The following is a 24952-nucleotide window of genomic DNA, read 5'->3' as shown; positions in this document are numbered from 1 at the left end:
GCCCAAAAGCCCCGACAAAGCCCAGTACAAAAACGGGGAAACAAAAAAGAGACGAAAAACGTTCTACTTCCTCTTATCGAGACTCTGCTGCCTTCACAGATGCTGGCCTAATGCCTGGCCACGCTTCACTGAGACCAAAGCTGAATGTCCGGAGCTATAGTCGGATACAACTTTGGAAGACAGCGGCATTTGCCCCTCAAAGACGGATGCACACGAGCCGGCACCAATAGGCACGCACTTCAGGTGACGTCATGAGCCGGACGGCCGGTGTCCCCGCCGACGGAGAACATGCCTAACATGGCCGCCCTCGCTTCAAACTGGTCCGAGTCGCGTCAGCTTTGTGCGTCTCCCTTCGTCAGAGTGAATTCGAATTGTTTGTGGTGGTTTGTCATGCCGGAAATATTTTTGTGAGCTTACGATGCACATTTTGTGCCGCGTGTGTTTGTTCTGAGACGTGAGCCAGCGAAGAAAGATTGCAGCGAACATAGGTGACGCTGCACTTCGTGTGGAAACAGGATCCCGCGGCGACATACCGCGGCAAACAAACATCGTAGGTGTTTGTTCTGTGGTGTTTTGTTTTGCTCCTAAGTGAAGTTACGACAAGGAGAGTTCGCCAAAGTCTGGTACCTACTGTGATCGGCGGGCGTGTTTGTATACTGTGCCCCTGCGTTTCTCGTCGGACGTGGTGAAGTGATGGAGCAAAACCATTATCAGGATAAATGAGAAAAGCGTGCGCGGATGAAACCAACCTGCGAGTTTCTGCGCGGATGAAACCAACCTGCGAGTTTCTCAACAGAAAAGATTTGTGAAAGCAACCTCCAACGCAAAGATTCGTTGCTGCCAGCTCAGCGTGCAAACGACCGATCGTTGGCAGCAGTGTGATAAGATAGCCGAGCGTCTAGCAGCGTCGTTCGAGTGTTTTGTAGCACCGTCGATTGATTGCTTTACACCAATGCTAACAATCAGTGACTAACACGCGCTGCTTGAGCAAATGTCATTGGATTGTTAACGGTCAGGCGTTTGGAAGCAGTGTTTGTTTCCTTGATATCAGCCTGAATGCTAATATAAAATTATGACTGATACACTGGTGCCGTTGCAAGGGAGCTTGGCATGAATTCGCGTCGCTGTGTGGCTTAGAACTCTTCGCTCACTGCACGCGCCAGCTGTAGAAAGCCTGTTGTGACACAATCGCGCATAAGCTGTGCTGCCAGCGCTCGACTTGCTTTCCCACATCACAGCTTTGCGCTTTGTCGTGATATGTCGCTACTAAAACATTCCTATGACAGTGAAGGCAACAGAGCCAATATGTAAATTAAAAAAAAGGACGACAAAGTAGGCACAGCTGCTTGTGAACTGACTCCTAATAGCTCTACTCGCGTCTGCGTTAAATGTGTGTGCGTGTTTTCTTGTGTGTTTGTGTATATTTGTTATTTTGCCCTTTTTTGTATTTTAGATCTTATTTTTCGCGCGCGTTTGTGTTCATGTGTGTGAATATGCGAGTTCTTCCGTGCGTGTATGTATTTATTCCTATTTCTATCCTTTTATTTTTCCATTTGTTCTTGTAAGCATGCTGCAGCCACGACTTTCTTTACAATTCATTAACTCGTCTCATTCAAAGCACCAAGTCCTGTGAATAGCAGGGCGGGCCTCTTCGATGTCATTAAAGCCATTCTCTGTTGTCTACCTTGCCTCCTCAGTCTGTCACCTTGCTTTGTTTTCTCCTACTATTCTGACCTTGCTTCTTGTGCTGTTGCTGCAACGTGCACCAAAGAAAGTTCTATCAGCTGTAACAACAGAAACATTGACAGATACAAAATGTTAAAAGCATCACGTGGCTTGCACAGTTACTTCGTCTCTTACCCCTGTTAATGTGTTTATGCATCACTCCATACGGTAGCTTGCCAGAAGTGCACATGAAAAGGTACCATGTTGTGAAACAGCACCTTGCTATGTTCTTGCATTCAGTCATAATAAGCAGATGGTTTTGCTGCCCGTCACATGTGGTGGTACACATATATAACATTGCGAAGTGGGATATCATTTCCTGTCTTGACGCTTTCATCATTACAAATGCAGTTTTCTAGTGAATGGAGTCCAGCAAAGCAGTGCTGTGAGAGCTTTTGCAACTTTCACCATTTACTACTTCCCCAATATCGCTGTCTGAATCTGTCCGTCACTTTGCCTACGGCTTGTAATGAACAAAGTGACTCACTAAAACACGTTCTTTACTGAGCATTTTTACGGTACTGCTAGCAAAGTTATTCACGTTAATAATTGTGCTTGCATTCGCATTACTTGCTCGAGTCAGATTAATAAAGTGAAAATTGGCTATGACAACACTTCAATTTTCAGTGCAGACGGCTAACAGAACCATAAAGCGTGCCCTGACTACTGCTATTTCACTATGGGGCGCGTCAAACTCGACGGTGGCTGCCTGAATGAAAATTTTGGGTCTCACTAAGCTAATGATGTCTTATATTTGTTCTCTTATTCGCATTACTTGTGTGAGCCAGATAACAAAATAAACGATGCAACCACATGAATGTGCTTTGGCATTCAAGCTGCTGACTGTGGCTGTCAGTTTCATGTTGTCTGCTGCTATTTCACCACCACTCGATATGACATGACTGATTTCCAGTGCAGACGGCTAACAGAACCATAAAGCGTGCTCTGACTACTGCTATTTCACTATGGGGCGCGTCAAACTCGACGGTGGCTGCCTGAATGAGAATTTGGGGTCTCACTAAGCTAATGATGTCTTATATTTGTTCTCTTATTCGCATTACTTGTGTGAGCCAGATAACAAAATAAACAATGCAACCACATGAATGTGCTTTGGCATTCAAGCTGCTGACAGTGGCTGTCAGTTTCGTGTTGTCTGCTGCTATTTCACCACCACTCGCTATGACATGACTGTGATTTCCAGTGCAGACTGCTAACAGAACGAAAAAGCGTGCTCTGACTACTGCTATTTCACTATGGGGCGCGTCAAACTCGACGGTGGCTGCCTGAATGAGCATTTTGAGCCCGCCAACGATAATCAGGGTTAGCAATATTGTTTCAATTCAGATATGCCAGCATTTAAATGTGTTTCTATGCCACTTCTTAAATCGAACACAATGTGTGCAGGACGTTGCTTATCATATTTGAGCTTCTATTACAAGGAATATGCCATAAATGGAACTTCTTATTTATTTGAGAGGTCACAGAATGGATGGTTGGCTGTTGCGAACCCACCGGCAAAATTTTGTTAGCCCTAATAAGGGCTGTTCTTTTGTTAATAAGAAGCCTTTATGCTTCGTCGAGTGGCTCAATGCCAGACAGCTCGCAGTCGGAGCCGCTTTCTTCAGTGTCATCTTCACCCAGCTGGATGATGATGGGTTGAATGTGCTCACTCCCAGACGTGTCAAGTGTGAACTTTGCCTCCAAGTCCATCACATGCTGAATGCTCTTGCTCCAGTCTTTCGCCGTTACCTGCTTGATTTTCTCGCTCAAGATGACGTTGACCGTGTACAGCTTGAAGTCTCTGTGGTCCGCAGCGATGGCATTTTTGACTTTGGCCCACACAAGCTCACTGGGATTAAATTCGCAGTGGTACGGCGGGGGCCTGAGTACAATGCAACCGGCCCTTACAGCTGTGTTGTCTACGATATAGCTCAGAAAGCGTGACTTTACAGATGCCACCAGCTCAAGCAACTGCTTCTTTAGCATCCTTTCACCGTAGGTGATGTTCTTGCTTGTGAGCCACTCCTGTATCTTTTCCTTCTTCCAGGCCGTCGTCGGCAATTTCTCTTCTCGCCGGCTATGGTAAGGTGCATTGTCTAAAACAATGATGCTACCAGCTGGCAACTTCTGCAGAACGTCATTGAACCAGCCCTCAAAGCGATTGCCATCCATTTCTTCGTGGTAGTCGCCTGTCTTTTGGCCTCTGAATACATCCAAGCAGCCGTCGACCAAACCATCCTCGCTGCCGATGTGCGTCACGATCAGGCGCTGACCTTTCCCAGAAGGTTATTTTAGACCCGTCGTCAGGCCATTTGCTCGAGCGAACAGGCGTCTGCGCTTCTGCACCACGGTGTCTGTCCACACGATCGACCGAGTGTGTCCCGCCGTCACCCATGTCTCGTCCAGGTAGAAGATCTTTCAGCCTTCCGCCCGGTAGCGCTCCACGTCACGGAGGTAGCGATTCCCGCAATCGGTGATGTCATCCCGGTCGATAAGCAGCGAGTTGCGGCTTCTCTTTTCGTGCTTGAAGCCGATCTCGGCAAGCAGGCGACGCACGGTACACCGCCTTAGTGATGGGAGTTCCATACGCTCCGAGAACTCTGTAGTTATCTTCTCGACCGTCGGTATCTCGTTGCGGCGAAAGAAATCGTGCACACATGACCTCAGCGCGCACAACGTGAAGCTGTCAAACTTCGCGCTGCGTCTTCTCTTCTCCGCATTGCGTGGGCGCTTTTGCGAGGGCGTCGTCAGTTTGCCACCCGAAAAATTCGAAGCTTTAACTTCCTCCCTCACCCTGAACACAGTCCTTTCGCTGACACCGAGCATGTCGGCGACAAACTTGCTCGTGTCGTCCACGCTGCGTTCAGGCTGCCTGTTACACCAAAACGTGTAGCAGTGGAAGATCATGTTGCATGAATCGCTGTTCAGGATGTGGCCGCTCTTGTTCTTGCCGAGGCTCCTTGGTGGTGTGGTCATCGAGGCGACACAAGGCTCATTCGGCAACAAAGGATCGCGTTCCGATGTCACCTCGCTGCGCTCCTTGGCGGAAAACTGGCACGGAATGCCGCGCGCGATTGTGCGCGAACTCACGAGATCCCAGGTTCGCAACCGCGAAAAAAAAACATTAATTAAAAATAAGCCCAATACATTAAAAATAAGGTTGTGCAAACACACAAAAAGTATATATGAATCTTATGCTATTAAGCGAGCGACTGCTACGCCCGGTGCCGTCGATCTTGCTCCGTAGCAGATGACGCACAGCGTTGTAGAAGGCACGTAGTTATTTTTCTTTCGCGATCCGGCATGTGCGCTAGATTTTACATCATGATAGTTTTACCAAACCACTCGTCAAGATACACAAATCTTATTTATACCGACAAATACGCGTTTTAGAAGCAGTCACAATTTTTTGAGCGGGACTATTTCTTTAGTCGCGGAGGAATTGGCTGCTGCGCTTCGGTCAACTGGGCGGGGCCTCCTCCTGTCTTCTAAAGTTGTACCCGACTGTAGATACTATGCTGACGCGGTCCTATGACAAACCGGAGATGTGTGTCAATCATTGTTGAGCGCAGGGACGACTTGTTCACGTTTATCAAAGAAAATAGCTACTCGCTCGCGGACATACGCGTTGCCAAACATGGTGCAGATTCTTATAGCTCTCGTAGGCAATTGAGGAAATATGCGTTCTTCCAGGAACTATTGAAATTCTGTTACACCGACTCCTTGAAGCTTCGGGTTGAGTATCTTGCTGGCCTGCTGTTCAGTAAGTTGATTTTGTACTTCAGAAGCTAGACCTTCTACATGCACCGAGAATGGCGGCGAGAAAAAATTGAGATATTTAGATAGGCCAGAATCTATGCCTTGGATTTCGTCCTCCAATTTGGAGGGGGGGAGGGGGGGATGGTTGAACAGCCGACAAAATGCCATCCCGACTGCTATGTTCTAAATTTTCCAATAGCTTCACCGTCGGGAAATAATCGAACGTTCCCTGCTTTACCTGACCCTGCCAAAGCTGCAGTTTTTCCTTGAATGCCAAGATGTCGTCATACATTGCAATGATGACTTTGTTCCTGCCTTAAAGTTTAGCGTTATAATGCTGCTAAGGAGCTCAGTAATGTCGGATAGAAATGCAAGGCACTAATTCATGCACTTTGCATCTGAAAGTTCGGCGACGTTTCTGCCTTTGGCTTTCATGAATCCGTCATCCCAATTCAGCAACTTTTAAAGCATTTTTGCCCTACTGAGCCATCGCACTTCAGCTGGGTCCGCAATTCTATTTTGTCCACGGCTTCCAGCCTCTATGAAAGACTCGAATTGACGGTAATTCAATATATTTAACCGAATAAGGTCCACTGTGCTAAACCGTGTTAATGACGTACTTCGCTTGTAGCGAATTAGGCCATGTTCCTCTTTGTAGAGAATGCATTATACTGCAACAGAATTCACGTTGAGTGCTGCAGCCTTCCCCTGCAGGTGACCGACGAGCCTGTTCTTGCGTCCAACCATTCATGATATGCCGTCAATTGCGAGAAAGACATGCTTCTCCCACGGCAATTCGGCCCGATCGACCCCTTTTTCGTGCCCTGAGAAAATATGCGCCCCATTGGTTGTTTCTTTCATCGATACCAGGTCAAGTAGCTCCTCTGGAACGTCAAGTTTTCTGCCAATGCCTCAGATGCAAATGGCACACTGAGCGTTGTCGGCAATACCAGTGATATCGTCGGCAGCAATTCAAAACGCTTCAAACATTTGGCATATCTTGTTCAGACTCAATGTCCGCGCTGACTTCAATAACACGTTCAGCGATAGTATTTGCAAAAAGCCGCGTGTTTCACACCCCCGCTTTGTGATCTGATATATTACGCGTCGTTGTACGGTACTTCAGTAGCCCAGTCGGCTCGAAAGGCCAGTTAGTGTTCGAGCTGGCCTCAGAAGCAAAATTTAGAGGGCAGACTGCATTGCCTTATGTTTAGACAGCTGATGTCTTAAACAAGCTTATCTATTGTATATATGAACTTCACAGAGAAAACTGCAGCTTGAAAGTGGTTGAATAGCACTCATTCACTTTAAATGCACTATAATAATTGCCAGCGTGACAAAAAACCACTAAAGATGGAAGCAAGTGAACAGCGTATTTCTGTCCACTTGCCTCCTTTCTTAGTGTTCTTTTTCTCTGGAAATTGTTATAATGCAAGTAACCCAGACTAGCCCAACTTTCAGCTCTAAACCCATTCACTTCTTTTCCTTGTTGGTTCTTGGCTCAACCGAAATTTATGTCACAACACATTTAGCACGCTCGACGCTTGAGGAAGCACTGAAGGAGTCCGCATACACCGTGTAATTTAATAGGAATAATTTAGGTGGCATGGTCCAAGAAATATGGGGGGATTAGCAAGAATGATCAAAGTAAAAATGACTTTGTAACGCCATTCATAAAAAAATTATTGTACATTACCTTCACTTGCGTATCGGCAACAGGAAAGCCCACGCTGTCGACGCATATCTGACCAGCTGGGACGCAGCAGACGACTCCACTCGCCTCAGACATGCCATAGACGTTCCTGAATTCCGTAGGCTTGAACGCCGAGATAACGAACACCGCTGTGTTCTTCGGCAGAGTTGCACCTAAGCTGACCACCTTCCTCAGTGAAGGAAGCCTCGTACCCGTAGCCACGACGGCGCTTGCCAATAGATACAGCACCGAAGGTGTCGTCATAAGAAGGGACACCTGGAATGTCCATGGGAACAAAGAATTCCTCAGTGACAAAAGACAACATTTCGCTCTATTTGACGCCAAATTTTGTTTTAAAAGATACTTTGGAGTTGTTACCGGCGATGTTATCACGGTAGACTGGGATGTAAATTATTCTGCCCAGACGTTTCTTTTTGTATCACGAAGCATGTCAGCGTTAGTCAATCACTGGAGCATCTCGCAAAATCTTAATAGAATGCTCAATAGTCGCTTGACACCATTCCGTGTTCTTCTGGGGAAGCTAACTGTCGTGACGGGCGTGAAGAACTGAATTTTTACAGCGAGGATATTAATGCAAGTACGAGCGCTGGAAAATCTTACATGCCGGTTTTCAGATTCTTAGAGAAGCTAGATAACTCACGAAGTTGATATTTTGAAGAAACATTGAGCAGTTTTCGGGGAACTGTGCAGGCAAATTAGTAAATGTGCGCATTAATTATGGGCTTCGTGTCGTCCAGCCCTTGCGCTAGTGTCGTGTAGTCGTTCCTTTGTCCGTGTGTTTCGTGCGCAACTCAAAGTATCAATATTGTTACGGATGAAGAATGGATTTATTTACAGTGAAAAGCGGAGACAAGACATGGGATGGTCCGAAACAACCGATCAGCCCAAAAACCTCGCGCCGCTTCTACCTCCTCTTCTACGCTTCTCCTGTGCGGCGTTACATTTTCCTCCGGGTTAGACGAAGCTCACCGAGCGAGTCAGAGTTCGCGTTCATGGTACGGCTTCAGCCGTGCGACGTGCACGACTTGCGTCTTGCGTGAACGGCGGTTATCAGCCGTCAGTTTAGCGATGACGTAGGTCACTTCACTCAAGCATCGCAGAATGACGAACGGGCCCGAATACTTGGCAAGAAGCTTTTGGGAAAGTCCCCTTTTCCGAACCGACGTCCACAACCACACGAAGTCACCGGTGGCGAATCTGACGGGCGAATGCTGTGCGTCGTAGCGAGCCTTGGCATGAGCTTGCGACGATATAGTTCTCAGCCGGGCGAGTCGACGTGCTTCTTCGGCACGACACAATGTCTGCGCGACAGAAGCATGTTCGTTAGGTGAAAAAGGAAGTATGGTGTCCAGAAAACTTTGAGGATGGCGAGCGTAGAGGAGAAAGAAAGGTGCGTATCCTGTTACATCATGGTTGGCTGTGTTGAAGGCATACGTGATGAACGGTAATACGGTATCCCAGTTCTTTTGATCCGCTGAGACATACATTGACAGCATGTTGACGAGGGTACGATTCGTGCGCTCGGTTAGGCCATTGGTTTGCGGATGATAAGGCGTGGAATGGCGATACTGAGTTCCACAAAGGCGCATTAACTCTTCCACGACGTCAGCGGTGAACTGCCGTCCGCGATCACTTATCACCACACGGGGAGCTCCATGGCGGAGGATATTAGAATGCAGAAGAAACCCCGAAACATCGGCTGCTGTAGCTGAGACGAGTGCCATTGTTTCAGTATAACGTGTTAAGTAATCCACACACACGATTATCCACCGGCACCCGGTGGAAGGCTTGGGGAAGGGACCGAGTAAATCGATACCCACTTTCTCAAAAGGCGAAGTCGGCGGTCTAACTGGTTGTAGAGTTCCTGCAGGAGCCGTAGATGGTTGTTTGTGGCGTTGGCAGACATCGCAGCTGGCAACGTACTGCTTGGTTGTCTTCCACAACTGAGGCCAATAGAAACGTTGTCGGAGGCGGTGTAGCGTTCGAGCGAATCCAAAGTGCCCGGTAGTAAGGTCGTCGTGCATGGCCCGAAGCACCGCAAGGCGCAGGCATTCTGGGACGACGAGGAGCAGTGGAGCACCATTGTTAGAATAATTCTTGTGGTTAAGCAGACCGTCACGAATCACAAATGGCGTAGGCTGTTCGGATCTGCGAGTCGCATCAATAATTGGCTTAAGTGAAGGGTCGCGCTGTTGTTCGTTCTGGAAGACAGCGAAGTCAGGAAAGTCGGATGAGATGGCACTTAGGTAGTCGTCGAAATCATCATCATCAGTGCTGTTACTCTGAGCGGGAAGACGAGATAAGCATTCGGCATCTGTGTGGCACCGACCACTCTTGTATGCAACGGAAAAGTTGTATTCTTGGAGCCGCAAGGCCCACCGAGCCAACCCGCCAGCTGGGTCACGCAGTCCAACGAGCCAGCAGAGAGAATGATGGTCGGTAACAATCTTGAAATGGCGGCCGTATAAATATGGTCTGAACTTGTGGATGGCAAAAACAACAGCAAGACATTCCAGTTCCGTGACTGTATAATTTCTCTCTGCTTTCGTCAGAGTATGGCTGGCGTAGGCAATGACGTGTTGGCGAGCGTCGTGAAACTGGACGAGCACAGCACCAACGCCCACACCACTGTCATCAGTATGCAGTTCGGTGACCGCCTCCGGATCTAAATGGCGGAGAAGTGGCCCAGAGATGAGCAAAAACTTCAGCTGCTCGAAGGCAGCCTCGCACTGAGTGAACCACACGTAGGGAGTGTCCTTGCAAAGCAGGTTAGTCAGGGGACAAGCAAGCTGGGCGAAGTCTTTAATAAACCTGCGAAAATAAGAACAAAGGCCCAGGAAACTTCTGAGGTCTTTCACTGTCTTCGGCTTCCTAAAGTTGCAAACAGCAGAAATCTTCTGGGGGTCTGGCTGTATACCGTCCTTGTCGACGAGATATCCCAGCACAAGGGCTTGACGCTCACCAAAATGGCATTCATAGAGATTAAAATGAAGCCAGCCTGTTGTATGCAGTCCAAAACAACGCCGAGCCGCTGGTTGTGCTCGTCGAAAGGGCGGCCGAAAATAATCACATCGTCTAAATAACACATGCAGATCTCCCATTTGAGACCGCCGAGGACGGAGTCCACAAATCGCTCGAAGGTTGCTGGGGCATTACACAAACCAAATGGCATGACGTTAAATTCAAATAGTCCGTCAGGCGTAACAAAAGCGGTCTTTTCTCTGTCAGACGGGTGCATCGGTATCTGCCCATACCCGGACCGAAGGTCAACCGACGAAAAGTACGAGGCGGAGTGGAGACAGTCAACAGCATCGTCAATGCGCGGCAAGGGATACATGTCTTTCTTTGTGACGGCATTGAGGCGGCGGTAGTCGGCACAAAATCTCCATGAGTTGTCTTTCTTCTTCACTAGTATAACAGGACTGGCCCAAGGACTACAAGACTCCTGAATAACCCCTTTCTGCAGCATGTCATCAACCTGTTCGGCGATCACTTTTCTTTCCGAGGGAGATACGCGATAGGGTTTCTCACGTATCGGAGGCGCTTGCCCTGTGTTGATGCGGTGGTGCATGCGGGATTCCGGCAACATCCGAGACCGCTCGCGTTGAGCAAAATCAAAGACTGACGTGTAGCCGGCAAGCACTTCTAGGAGTACATCTTGCTCGGAAGACGGCAACGACTTGTTAATCATACGTCGCAAGTCATCCGAATAGTTGGACAATGGTCTACTGATGTCTGAAGCCGCTGCAACTATTCGTACATCAACTGTGGCTTGCTCTTCAAACGTTCCCAATTTAAGGCCGGCGGGCAGGGCAAGAGGCTCCGTAGAAGCATTCACAGTCCACAAGAATGCACGCCCGTCGATGGCTTGAACAACAGATCGAGGGACCAACACATTCTTCTTAAGCGCGTTGTTGTGGTCTGGCTCGAGAAGACCGCTACATGATCCCATCCGGACACGTGAAGAGCACACCGGAACAAACATGGCTGTCCGACCAGGCAGGAACACATCTTGAGAAAGCGAGAACACGTCGGCTTGATCGGTCTGCAAATCATCAAGTATGGCGATTGGCAACGCGCTCCGTAGTAAAATATGTCCAGTCCCGCAGTCAAGTGTAGCACTGAATGCACGTAGGAAATCTATGCCTAAAATAACATCATGAGTTGCGTGGGCCAAAAGAGTGAACTCCGCTCTGAAACTCTGTCCTCCAATCGCAACCAAAACCGAACAAACGCCAACAGGGTGTGACACTTCACCGCCAACTCCACGAAAAGTTTCGTTACGATCCCACGTAAACATAACTTTCTGTCCTAAGCGATCTTTGAAGCGCAGGCTCATAATAGAAATAGCGGCACCAGTATCGACAAGAGCAGCAGTATTTACACCGTCTCTACACACGCACACCTTGTTCTTCAGCATAACAACAGACGGAGGAATTGGCGAGTCTGAGCGTCCCGCGACCGCACCTCCATCGGCCGCACCAGCTAGTTTCCCAGCTGCGGCGGGGAAGGCGACCGACGACGGCGCGGGGATGGCGAACGGCGCAGTCGGGTCGGCGGCGGTGTAAGGCTGCGCTCGGAGACAGGGGACTCATCGCACGAGTGGTACGACCAGTGTTGCCCAAGAGGTTGAACTCCAAATGGCGCGGGCGCGTCTTCGTGCACACGAGCTGAGTACGCCAAAAACGTGGCGCTTGCTGCGGGCGGCGGCGACAATAGCACGCAATATGTCCTGGGGAACCGCAGGCGTAGCAGACAGGTAGGTCCCGGTTGAAAGTAAATGGAGCAGGTTCGGGGCGTGGTTCCGGGTAAGATTCCGCAGGAGCTTGTCGTGGCATTGAGTATGCCGCTGCAGCACGTCGTGGTGGTGGGTAGTAGTCCGTTGGACCACGACGGACTGGTGAGGGCTGACGGCGACTGAGAGTAGCCGGGAGGGACGGAAAGCTGGCGTTGGTGAAATGTGGTTCCTCAGATGGTGGTCGGCGCTCGCTGCGACGTTCTGGCGACCAGGATGGTGGTGTGTCGGGAATGCCTTCGTCAAACGCGCACTGATAAGCAGCGTCTGCTCCCTGAAGTCGCGCTAGCTCCTCTTGAACCACTCGACGCACAATCGAGGCGATGTCCTCGCAGGCAGCGACGTCCATACTTGCAACTGTGGTGACGTTGTCCAAGCGCCCGAACTTCGGTAAGATCCTGCGGGTCTTCAGAGCTTCGAACGCGCGACATTGCTGCCGGAATTTGGAAGGAGTGTTCTGGTTTTCTTTTGTGATTAAAAAATTGTACACGTCTTCGGCGATGCCTTTTAACAGATGTCCTACTTTGTCTTCATCGGACATATTCGCGTTGACAATTCCTCACAGATTTAATATTTCTTCAATGTACGTTGTACACGTTTCGCCAGGCAATTGCGCTCTGCGCGAGAGCGTGTGTTCCGCTTTCTTCTTTTTCGAATTCGAGTCACCAAAGCAGGCTTTCAATTCCTGGATAAAGGTCTCCCAAGTGGTCAGCACGCGTTCATGATTGTCAAACCAAAGTAGTGCGGTGCCGGTGAGAAAAAATGCAACGTTCACAAGCTGCGCTTGCCTGCTCCACCCGTTATGGCGGCTTACTCTTTCATAGTGCCTCAGCCAGTCATACACGTCTTCATCTGCTTTACCTGAGAATATGCGGGGTTCCGGCGTCCAGTAGCTCGGTTGCCTTGGTCTCAGGCTGACTTGATCAATGCCCTCTTCGTTGGTGCTCGTTGACCGGCCTGCTTGGGCAGTGGCCATGCTTGTTGGCTCTGGTGGTAGTCCGGCCAGGCGTCTGCTTCTTCGAAGATCTTGGAGGACTGGGTTGTCCAGGACGTTCAGTACCCCGCACTTCCACTACTTGTTACGGATGAAGAATGAATTTATTTACAGTGACAAGCCGAGACAAGACATGGGATGGTCCGAAACAACCGATCAGCCCAAAAACCTCGCGCCGCTTCTACCTCCTCTTCTACGCTTCTCCTGTGCGTCGTTACAATATGAATACGTACCAACTCACCCAGCTTTTATTTGTTCTAAATAACTGCTATATGGAAATAGCTACACCGTCGTTTTCTGTCTACCTAAAGCGCTATATTGAATGATTACAGTTTCGCGGTTGCTTTGAGAGCATGAAAGATCACTACGTTTTGATAGCCACTACAATTTGAAGTTTCATCTACTCCACAAAATTCATAAGCACTATATTCGGAACGCCAACAATGTACTCATTAACAGCCTTGCCGCGCAGGTTTTTCAACAGCTGAATAGTACCACCATTCTACAACTGTACAACAAGAAGCTTCTTAACCAGCATGGTTGAGTATTAGACAGCATGGCTCGTTTTTCAGCAATCTTGCTAACTTGCCCCATAGTGTATTGGCCCTTAGCACATGCAGCTAAATATTTTGTACACTCCTAAGATAAAAATTAATTACGGGCATGAAACATTACCATTTATTCCACCACTACTTTAGAACAATGTCTTTAATACTAAGTGCTGCTTCTTCTGATCGCAATGCCGATATATCAATGTCGAGTGAGAATTCAGCAACTTTTCTTGTATTATTTGTGGTCATTGTATTCTTCAACATGTATGTGAAAGGATAAAATACAATGTTCTTGAATTATTTCTAAACCATTACTTCTGTAAACTTATGTTGATGTAATCTGTCATTTATGAAGATTTTCTCGCCATCTTCTTCTGGTTAAATAATAGTTATATATTTATCTGCACTAAATGCCAGGTTTCTTCCAGGGGCGCAGACCCCTTCTTCTTCTTCTTTCTGGTGTTTTACGTGCCAAAACCAGTTCTGATTATAAGGCACGCCGTAGTGGAGGGCTCCGGAATAATTTTGACCACCTGGGGTTCTTTAACGTGCACTACAACGCAAGCACACGGGCGTTTTTGCATTTCGCCTCCATCTAAATGCGGCCGCCGCGGCCGGGATACGATCCCGGGGCGCAGACCCCAAGTAAAGCCTTTTCACAGCTTGTTTGTCTGTGCGTCTAATATCCCTGAGCTATTGAATGAACTTTAATGTTGAAGTTGATTTCTCAAAGACAACCTGTACCATACTCTTCTTAAAAACTTCTCTTTTTGAGATCGCACTCATCTGGTGTTATCGCCGATATAGAGAATACCTTCCTTTAGATTGTAGTACAGGAGCACGACCTAAATGCTTTTCGCTTGCCATGGTGCCGAAGAAGACAACTTGTTGAGCAGCCCGGTGCAAGATTGAAGGATGACACGATTGCTGCTATGAGCTGCATGTAACGTGTGCTTTCTCATAGCAACCATCTTAGAGAAAGTAATTAAAAAGTACTGAATGTCTTTGACCCAACAATACGAACTTGGTGATTTGTTTTATATGGACGGCCTAGTAGCCTGCTCAAACACTGAACAAATGGCGATGACGACTTTCCTGGAAACGTAAGCACTCATGAAGTCGTCAGGTATGGCGCCAGGCAACTCGAATAGAAGTGATGGCACTTTGATGAGCCCATTTTATAGTTAACACGACTGGAAACCACGAAATGATTGCTGTTCATGAAACGTCTGTTGATGTTTCAGAACTAATTCTACAAACAAAAATGTTTTTGCTGCAGTCATTGCACATGTACAACACCGGCAACATCAATCACTTTAACGGAAACCTCCCCGCAGTATACAATCACATCCTGGGTACCACAATCAAACGGTAACAAAGAAGCGACGCGGAACTAAAGCCTTCTGTTTTCAATTTCTACACCGACGCCCCCAGTCCAAGCACTTCTTCATCTCCAGGGTCCCCCCACCCACTCCGTCCCCATTATTACTTATCACCTTTTTGTCTGCCAGCCATGTAGGGAAAGGAAGCTAACCACTGCAAGCTTGGTATAGGTTACCAGCGCTCGGACGCGGTGGTACTTTTGTGGCTACTGCAAAGATACCAATGAGCGTGCTCGTTAAAGTGTTTGATACACCAAATTTTGAGGCTATAAAAAGCCTGCTGTAGGCTTCCTCTGTACGAGAGAACTCTCAACATGAAATGTACACAGCAAACGTCTAAAATATAATTTAATTCGCTTCTAAAGTGCTCGTTCTCGCAATCGAGACCCATCGCTGGCGTGATTGACACTGACGTCACTGTGTCGGAAGCGTAAGGAAAGTTTTAGTGATATTATATCGCAATAAAGTGACGTAGAATGAGGGATGACCCATGGCACCGGGCAAGCCCAGAGAGTCTCTAGAGTGCAGTGAGCCGCATCGGACGCAGAAGAATCGGACCTGCCGCAGCTAGCCCCATGGCGAATGTCGGCGTGGTTTTGTTTCCTGTGCTGGTACAGAATGTGTGTGCGAGAGCAGACAATGCCGCAGTGCGTGCGTCACAGCTTTGTGGGCCCACGTGACCAAGCTTCCCAGACAGTGATGTCACGGTCCAACTCGGCGGCCAGGAACGGAAACCGACAGTTGTTCACATAAATAATGCGATAATAAATTATTTACCGAGAATATATGAATGTTCGAGCACGTATCATGCTTCCTGGAGCAATAAGAAACGTTGAAACAAGGAACGCGCAAGCCACAAATATGATTTCTCTACCCCTTTAAGCTAGTTTCAAGAAACAAGAACTGCATTTCGCAGCAACTACCAATCGCGCAATTCAGGGCACACTCAGCAGACTGGCGTGCCTTCAAGCAAAGAAGGTGTAGAAGCATGCACTGCTCGGAAGATCATGGGATAATTTTAGTAAATTGATCTCGATATAGGCGAGTGTCATTGTAACAGCCTACGGTGATTTTTCCGGACGAAATCATAAGCGACCGGCAGGATACGCTCAGCTCGTTTCCATGCTAGTAAGTTCTGCGGGCAGTACGTCTCACGTTTGTTTTACTTGAACACCTTAATTGTAATCGTTACTATTATCATCATCGCCTTATTATTGTCTAGTGTAGAACAAAGGCCTAGTGCTCACAGAGATCTACAGTTATATTCATTCAAATTGAGATAACTGCACTTTAAACCTAAATCACTTGTGTCCCTCAAATGCATATCTCATTCTTTGGCACATTACCGTATGCTCTGGGAAATAACTCGTTATCTAGCGTACGCAGTTCGCATTTTGCATAAAGTAAATTCTTCCACTTATTTTCAAATCTAACAATAGCCACTTGCCTTCGCCCTGTGACCCATGCTACCTGTTACTGCCTTCAATGTACGCCGTCCTTATTAGTAAAATGTTCTCATTGCCTAGTGTGTTAGCCTCCTCAGTCACGAATTATGATCAATTATCGATAAATGTGTGAAATTTACATAATTTAATGCCAAAGCCTTGTAGACTCCTTCAAAGAAAGTCAAAGTGGTAAAATGATATTTAACCGGCCGAGGTGGGGTACTGGCTAAGGCGTTGCCCTACTTTGCAAAAATTGCAAAAACATTCTATTTTCATTATTGCTTTTTCGGGCACGTATATATTGTCTGTATCTTAATCTAAAGACGGCTGTGTGCATTGTCTTGGTAGTTTCGGCATTTTTATTCATGCTACATGAAAAGCTTGCGGAAGTGCTCATTACTGCGAGAGGTTACATGAGATCAGGGTATGTTGACTTTCCATAAGTCTCCGCGCTGGTCTAGCAACCACTTAAGTACAATTACAAGAAATATTCACATTGGCTAAATTGGCTCTAAATGAACAGTGCATGCTACTGAAGCAATCTTGGCAGAAGAACATGTCTGTAGTTTGTCTAATTTTAAAATTAGCCACGTTGAATAACGCTGAAGCAGAAAGCGCGTGCCACTGGTGGCTATCCAGCCGGCTAGTTCTGTTGAGTCCCATCACGTGGCCCCTGAGATTTTTCAGAAAGCAGGAAGTAGCCGCTGGCGGCCTCTAACCTCGCCTGACTGCGTAGCTTCCGGTGAACGCAATAGACGTTTTTCTGAGTTTTGGTATAAGAACGCCTACGTTTGCTAGCTTTTTTTTTTACGTACCCACACGTAGTTGAAACAAAACGTTACCCGGTGGCTTCTTTATTATATCTACACTATCTGAAAGTAGGCGTCTCATGTGGCCCAAAATTTTGTTGCACTTGGCCTCTAACAGCCATGTATAGCAGGGGCAAACACAGGCGCAAAATCAGGCAGCGCCTCTTCTCAAAATACAGCGGTTTCTATCTCACGATATGTGCGGGGCATTTCCTCACGTGCAGCTTTATTTCATATAGCGAAGAAATATTCCCCTAAATCTATTTTGCCTTCGTCGAAGTTAAAGCATCGTAAGGGAGACTGGAGCTGCAGTACAAGACGACTATAAGATGAATACTCCAAATAATTCGGCAGACGTTCGCAATAAATGCTCCAAATAGTCCATATCGCAGCGAAGTCCTCATATTCATTTGATTTTTAGAAGACCCGTGTATATCAGCATTCCGGTAATCCATGCTACTATCTTTCTCTTATTGTGGTCTTTTTTATTTTCACTATCGCCGCATATTATGTTGAGGCCAGTTTTGAACTTCTGCTTTGTCTGAATATTTCTCTTCCATTTGAGACTAACAGATAAATGTAGCGTCCGCGTGGCATTCGTTATTCCGCCAATGTATTGAGAATGACGGATGCTAATGCGATTAGAATTCTTCGGGAGCGTTACCCACTTCGCGTTATGTATCTAAACGGTTTCATGTCAGAACTTGGGTCCAAGGGTCAGTCTTCATTCGTGGTCAGTTTCTCATAATTGGAATTCTGTGGATCCAGAATTCGAGCCAGCAAGCAGCAGCAGCCTGCGGTGCCAACGTCGCATGCCACCGACACAGCGATGCACGTCGGGAGGACGCGTCGTGGCGATATACACCCTCTTCCTCGCGGAACACCAGGCACGCTAAGGCCGACGCAGGCGTTTCCTTTCGCTTGCACTGCCAATGCCTTCTGGATAACTCAAGGCCTGTGCACTTCGACCCATGACGTCATACTACCTTGCCAGACTGCCATAGAATATAATGGGGATGCTCCCGAGCAAGCCGTGGTGATTTTGACGTCACCGCTTTCGTCACGCCAGGCTTGATAGTGGAAATCTTGGGCCAGGTAGCATGACGTCACAAACCAGAGTGCACAGGCCTGGTATCTAAGAGGCATGTGCTCTGCTTCGTCGAGGAGCGCTCGTGCCGAGAGTGAGGGTGACGTGGCATTGCGGCGATGCCCGCTCCCATTACGTAACACCTGGCACGCTTTGGTGTAACTTTTCGCCCGCCCTGTTCCGTCGAAGCGCAGCTCGTGACGTACCACCGCAGCCAATGGCAATGCGATTTTAGGTGCCGTTTCGCAGCCACAGACGACAGACGCCGTTTTTTTTTGCTCGAGGAGCCATTTGAAGATTTCACATCAAAAAATATTTCGAATCGCATTTAACGTACGTCGCAAATCATCTCCAGAGGAGTGATGAGACGCCAGCTTTTCTTCTGTAGCTGCTGTGTGACACCGGAAAAAAAATCTATGTAAATGCGATTAGCATGGAGAGTAAGCGTGTTACCAGTCTAACGCCATGTCGTTACCTTTTCATTTCTGGCCGTAGAAAGAAAGTCTTGTACCGACCAATACTTGTCACTGATCACCAAGCGGGCACCACAGCATAGGAACTTGAAGTTGAAGGAAAACGACAGGTATATGGTGAGGTATTCGCAAGCTAGACAGACGTCGTCCGCGCTGTACAGGCCGGTAGCTCTGCGAAAGAATAACCGATTCAGACTTGAAAGGCGAGAGATTACAATGACAATTAATGCCTTAAATGTTAACTCCTGGCTACAAGACATACTAAGTCTGCGAGGCCAAGTTTACATGACTGTGATAATCAGTGTGAACAGGTGATAAAGAGCGGCTGATATTAACTGAGTTATTACAATGACAATTATAGCCAGAAATGTTAACTCCTGGCCACAAGGCATACTAATTCAGCGAGGCCACGTTTACACGGCTCTCATAATCAGTGCGAACATATGATAAAGAGCGGATGATATTAACTCATACTCTACATTTCATCGTCTGCGGCACTAACGCCGCTCATACTCATCAGCCAGTGTCCCTGGTCAATGTTTGAGCCACATATTCGCATCTAGAGTATTTAATGATAGATGCCATGCTCGTAGCTTTCACGCTAAGGAGTATCAGCTATTTCGGTTCTAATCGTGTTGGGGAATGCGATTGCACAATTTGCTCAATAGCTCCATGCATGAACAGGATATGTTCATAATTCTGTTATATGAAAGCATCGCAAATATATAAGACCATTCTTCTGCTTTATATCGGGTACACTTAAGCATTTACCAAGCAAAAATTTAGGGTTATTTTGTGTGGCAACTATTATTGCAGTATTTTTATTGCGATAGCAATTATATGGACGCTCAAAGCGGATTTGTGACGTCGCCGTCGCCGTGAGGGTCCGTATGACGTCCAATGGCGATGAAATCGTCGCCGCGCGCCTTATGCTGTCTGTGCGAGTGAAAGCGCACGAGGGACGCGTGCTTTCACGGGGAGCGAACCCACGACAGAGAAGAAACACGCGTTCTGCGCCGTGCTCCCTGACGGGCTGCAGAATTAAGCGTCGTTTTCCTCCTTTACAATCACCGTATATATAGAGCAAACGCGACTTTTTACGTCGCGCGAAAGACCGTGGGGGGGGGGGGGGGGGGGGGGCAGTGAGGGGAGGCGACGTTTAGCTGCGGCACCAAATGTGTAATTATATAAAAATGTTGCGAGGCGAGAAGGTGGTAAAGACTTCCGACGCTGCTCGACGAGTGTCCCGTTCTGATCTCGTCGAAAACCTCCGAGCCACCCCCAGAGGCACCGGCAACAGTTACCAACGCCGCGCGCATTCGGTGCGAACGCGGGCAAAACGCCGACGGCGTCGACAACAGTTCTGCGCGTTGCTGGTGCTGCTGCATGTCCAAGTTTATACAACTTATGAAACTACTGTCCTTACTCCGTATAGCTCTCTACTAATTTGCTCTCGCAATTGATGCTTCGCCTTTCGGGTGAAACTGCGACATTTTTATAGGACATATATTTGGGGAGAGGCCTTCGTCCTGCAGTGCACATAAATATAGGCTGATGATGATGATCGTTTTACAGGCTATATTGTTTTAGAGTACCACTCTTTTGCTGGATTTTAAAAATGCAGTCCAGTGTTATTTCAATAAAGTGAGTGTTAGGCGTACCATATGCCACGGGATAACTTTTGCGGGAGCTACAAAAGTTATTTGACGTTGAAAAGAACGAATTTCGTCTGTTTGCGTAGGGCTCCTAAAGGCCATGCAATGGACACGCAATGCCTCGCGCTATGGTATCCGAGGACAGAAGGTGCGTTAAGTGTCCCACTGAGGTATTTTATCTGTCTTTATTCATTGAAGGATGATAAAAAATTTTCGAGAAGCTTCAAAAAGCGAGATCACAAACAGGCTTATTTGCACGTTTCTAGGCTAAACAAATAGAGCCTTAATTCTTTCACCAGATAAGAAAATAATGCAGTGCTACGAGAACAGCGTATTACGTGATCAGCGATTTGCACTACGCAATGACATAAAGGAGTTCGCAGCATGACAACCTTAGCTTTGATCTAATACTTCATTTTTCATCTTGTTTTTATTCCATTTCCGTATACAAAACACAAGGGGTCTGTGATAAAATGTGAAGGTCTGCTTCACTTAAAAAGTCTCCGACTCTCCTGTTGCAAGGCAAGCAGGAAGCATGGTGAATAGATAGTGGCATGGTAAGGTATGGTAAAGGTTTGTTGAAAGAGGGATGGAGCATCGGTATATTAAGGGTAATGGAGTAATAAAACATGCCCAACATGAGCAGTGAAACATAGTGCAGTAATGTGGTGATACACAAGCAAGCAACATATGATACATTATAAAACAAGCATGGTTGCATGCAAGAAGTTTTAATTATTTACCACATAATCAAAAAGACAAGAAAGAAAGAAGTACGTTTACGTTTAGGCATGTACTTTGGAGGACGTTAATTTAATTGTATGCATGTTTGTTCAAACTTAACACTTCTATTTCAGAGAAAATCACGCGGAATATTCTTGGTGAACAGTTTTATAGTCTGTTTTATTTCCGTATACTTAGTTTAGTAGTTTAGCAGTGTGTACTGAAGCATTTATTCATCAATTTTAGACTCGCAAGTGGTTCCAAATGCAAATATGACATGGCAAATGCGAAATCAAAAATTGGTAGGCATTCATATTAAGTGAAGCAAAATTTTTGAAACGAAACGGCCACGATGGGCTCCCGCAAGGCTCTTTTATATACCACCATCATAGTAGATAGATGTATTGAGAAACGCTTTAGAGATGGGGTAACAATGGGAGCATTCGATGACTATGGTGCGTTCATGAGCGATGCCTATCTAGAAAAATGGCCAGAGTCAATTAGGATTATTTTAAATTGTGTAACTTTGCCAACACGTGAATTTTGCAGAATAATTTAATTTTGGCGACACTGGTCGGTACAGGCCACATTGGCTTCATAGAGAAGAGAAATTCTAGTTTATTAAACATATATAGGGAATGGCCCTGTACTAACACATCGAAAAATCCAATAGAACTATACGGAATATGCTGTTTTCATTGTAGCACCATATTCAACTATAAGATGGTCTTCGTGGGATAGGTAGGCATCTTTATCGAGGCTGGCGTCCAGAACTGCCATCGAAGCGCGCACGACCACCGCATAATCTCCAGTCCAAGCCACACCCGTGTATGGCCCTGACCTACAACTTAGCAGCCAAGCATTTGGGGGGAAAATTCCAACGGAGAAGAAATCGTGTTCGGTGCGCTGATGCCCCGCGCGCGTCAGTGAATTTCCAAGCGCAGCCTGCTTTCGCGCGCCGCTAATACCTCTCACGTCCCTGTCACGGCCACATCCAGCTCCTGCGTGCAGCTCGCAATTCGCCAGCTCCATCTTTTATTTGTGTCGTTAGTTTTCGCAGCTAGCTCTTCCGGCACATCTGCCAGCTGCCGGGAGTCCGCAATGAAGAGAAAGCGTTTGATGGCGTATAGCAAGCTGCATTTAAACTCAAGGTTGTCGCGTACGCCGGGGCGCACGGCATGCGACCAGCCGGCCGCGACAGCGGTGTTGACGACAAGCGCGTACGTCGGTGGCTGAAGGAGAGACAACTCGCCGCATCGAACAAATCGAGGAAGGCGTTCCGTAGGGAAAGCATGCAAGCTCCCAGGACTCTTAGTCGGAAAGATTAGACCACATGGCCTGTTCCCCCGTTTAAGTGCCGCCCCTCTTCAAGATCGTGAAAAGGTAGTGCGGTCCTTATACGAATCTATACGGCCTATGGTTTTCGCGTTGAGAGATGCCTTCTTGTATTCTCAAGTCATACTCTCGCCATGTAATTCATGCTGTGTGTTACGACTGGCCTCTATAATGAACAACATGTGTCACGCCACCAAAGCCACGGCGAAAGTCCGGACTTTTTAATATACAGAGCCGCACGCAACCGTTGAAAAATTATGCAGTAACTCCACTGGAGTTGTCAATGTACGCGTAAGCATTCTGCCACTTGCTGATTTCCACGCATACGACGCGACGTATGTTCTTTACCGCGACTGACGAAATAGTAGCCGGTTCCATTATATGTATGCTTTATTGTCGCTGTAATCTGTTTTGGCTCTATATCCGACCAGTATAAACCCTTACCAACCCTTATCTGTCCTTATCAATCTTATCTGACTTGATCCGACTCTTATCAACATTATCGGTTTTTATTAACCTTATCATAATTGATTCGACAATTATAAGACCTTATCACTCTTTAGCACATCATCCATGCGCGTCGAACCATTATCAGCCACCATCACACCCATATAACCTCTCATCACTCCTTATCAACTCATTGACTGCTTATCTGTCTGTGTTGCGCGACAACACTGACAGCGCGGTACAACACGTTCTTGTGGTTCAGATATAATCGGCCTCCTACAAGCGCGGGTGTTCAGCCATTGGGTAAGACACTCGCCTTCTGAGTGTGAGGTCGTAGCATAGGTTCAAAACTCACCATCGCAAACGTTTCTTTTCGAATTTATTCTGTTTTTCTTTATGGAGCGCATCGTGTTACTCGTTACGGACGGACAGATTTCCCGGGTGAGCCGCCTAAGAATGCTTACACGCTTCCGCATTAAAACGCCTAGGAGGCCACAACGGCGAAAAGGCGTTAGCCTACTTCCCCACGACCCGCACGACGCCCGGATGTCTGCGTGGGCTTGCTAGTGCTGTCTCCTTTCTGCGAGTGAGACGGTTAAGCTTCGGGTGCGCATTCGCTCCTTCTCTGCCTCCTTGGCGAGGGTGACGCCGACGGTGTGCGCGGCAGTGCATTTCCCTCTGCTGAGCTTACTTCCATCTACAAAGCGGCGGCCACAAGCGCGGAGAGCGTTCGCCCTCTCCTTCTCCTCAGCGAGGGCGTTTCAAAGACTATAAAAAACCACCCCCCGCCAACGGACTTCAGCATAAGCTAGAGTGTGTATCACTCTCCGCCAGGAAGCTTGTAGAGCTAACCACTCCGTAGCGATGTAACTGAAAGCTCTTTGTTACGTCGATCGTCTCGCATCTCTGCCTGGGCCCTCCTCCCGGCTGGTCGAGCTCCTGACCTCTAGGCGCACGTTACCACCACAGCTCTGGGTGCAACAGCTGTAACATATGGTAGCATCCAAAGTTCACATACGAGCAGCTATGTCAAAAGGACTGGACTTACCAGGTGTCTATTTTAATTTATACTTACTCCATTCCACAGACTTTTCGAAGGAATCGCTCCTCCGTGATTTCAACGCTTTTGGATTGACCAGTTGTTCCAGAGGTGTACGCCATGACAAGGACGCGTCCTGGACACCTTCTGACATCTCGGTAATCCTCTTCATTGTATGTGTCAAAGTTGGAAATTGAAATAAATCCAGGCACGTCTCCAACCGCAAAATATGCCTGAAAAAAGTACGTTTGTATTAGATACATTACGCTTTCACTGAGGAACTAACCTATTTTTTTATAAAGAACGATATTAGCTGAATGTCCATTGGATCCGTATGTTAAAAATAACAAAGGGGCATTTTGTTCAGGCTAAATCGGTCCGAATATACTGGAAACTACGTATGCTCTCTGGCTCGAAATATGATATTAAATGCGTTACCTGACATGTTTTACGCATTGGGCACATCGGTAAGTGTATATGCAAAACTTCCAAATACTAAGTTAAAGCGACGGCCTGATTCGGCCGTATTCACAGGGTGCATGCTAAGGACGCCGTGCTAAGTCAGCCTAGCAACCTCGTTGATTTAAATGGTCTGACTACGCTTTATGAGACGTCCATTAAACCGCAGGGCGTCTCTTCACACGAGGCCGAAGGGAGATCCGTCCGCAAAGTGGTTACGCCGGCTTCACATGTTGATATCAATGCGATTTTGACTTTGTCACACATACAGCATGCGACAAAGTATGCTTTAAGGAGAAACTGGTGCATTATTTCGCAATCTGAGGACGACCTAGTTTCTTTTCCTTTCTATTTAAACATCAATCACTCCGAGCACAACAGGGGAAATAAGCTGAGCGCAGGTGCGTTCAAGGCAAAGACGAAGAGCCAATTGAAAATAAATTAGGTCCTTGCAGATTACAGTCAGTGCGCCTATACTTATGAAGCATTTGTATTCTAGAACAATGAACATCAGTGCAATGTTGCTGGTGCTCTCATACAAGTGAAACCATAAATGCTTC

At 47.2% G+C, this 24952-nt stretch overlaps 1 protein-coding gene across 1 annotated transcript in view; it reads right to left on the bottom strand.

Annotated features, from left to right (window-relative positions):
- Positions 1 to 24952, bottom strand: part of LOC119449032 (uncharacterized) — an 80321-nt gene that overhangs the window by 10999 nt on the left and 44370 nt on the right. The window contains exons 6-8 of the mRNA XM_049660836.1: positions 23970 to 24166; positions 18737 to 18905; positions 7181 to 7453 (exon numbers count right to left, since the gene is read on the bottom strand). Of these exons, the coding sequence (XP_049516793.1) occupies positions 7181 to 7453; positions 18737 to 18905; positions 23970 to 24166 (639 nt within the window). The remainder of the gene's footprint in view (positions 1 to 7180; positions 7454 to 18736; positions 18906 to 23969; positions 24167 to 24952) is intronic.

This window comes from Dermacentor silvarum, chromosome 1, assembly GCF_013339745.2.
Source record: "Dermacentor silvarum isolate Dsil-2018 chromosome 1, BIME_Dsil_1.4, whole genome shotgun sequence".
NCBI lineage: Eukaryota > Metazoa > Arthropoda > Arachnida > Ixodida > Ixodidae > Dermacentor > Dermacentor silvarum.
This window is presented reverse-complemented; position numbering and strand designations above follow the sequence as displayed.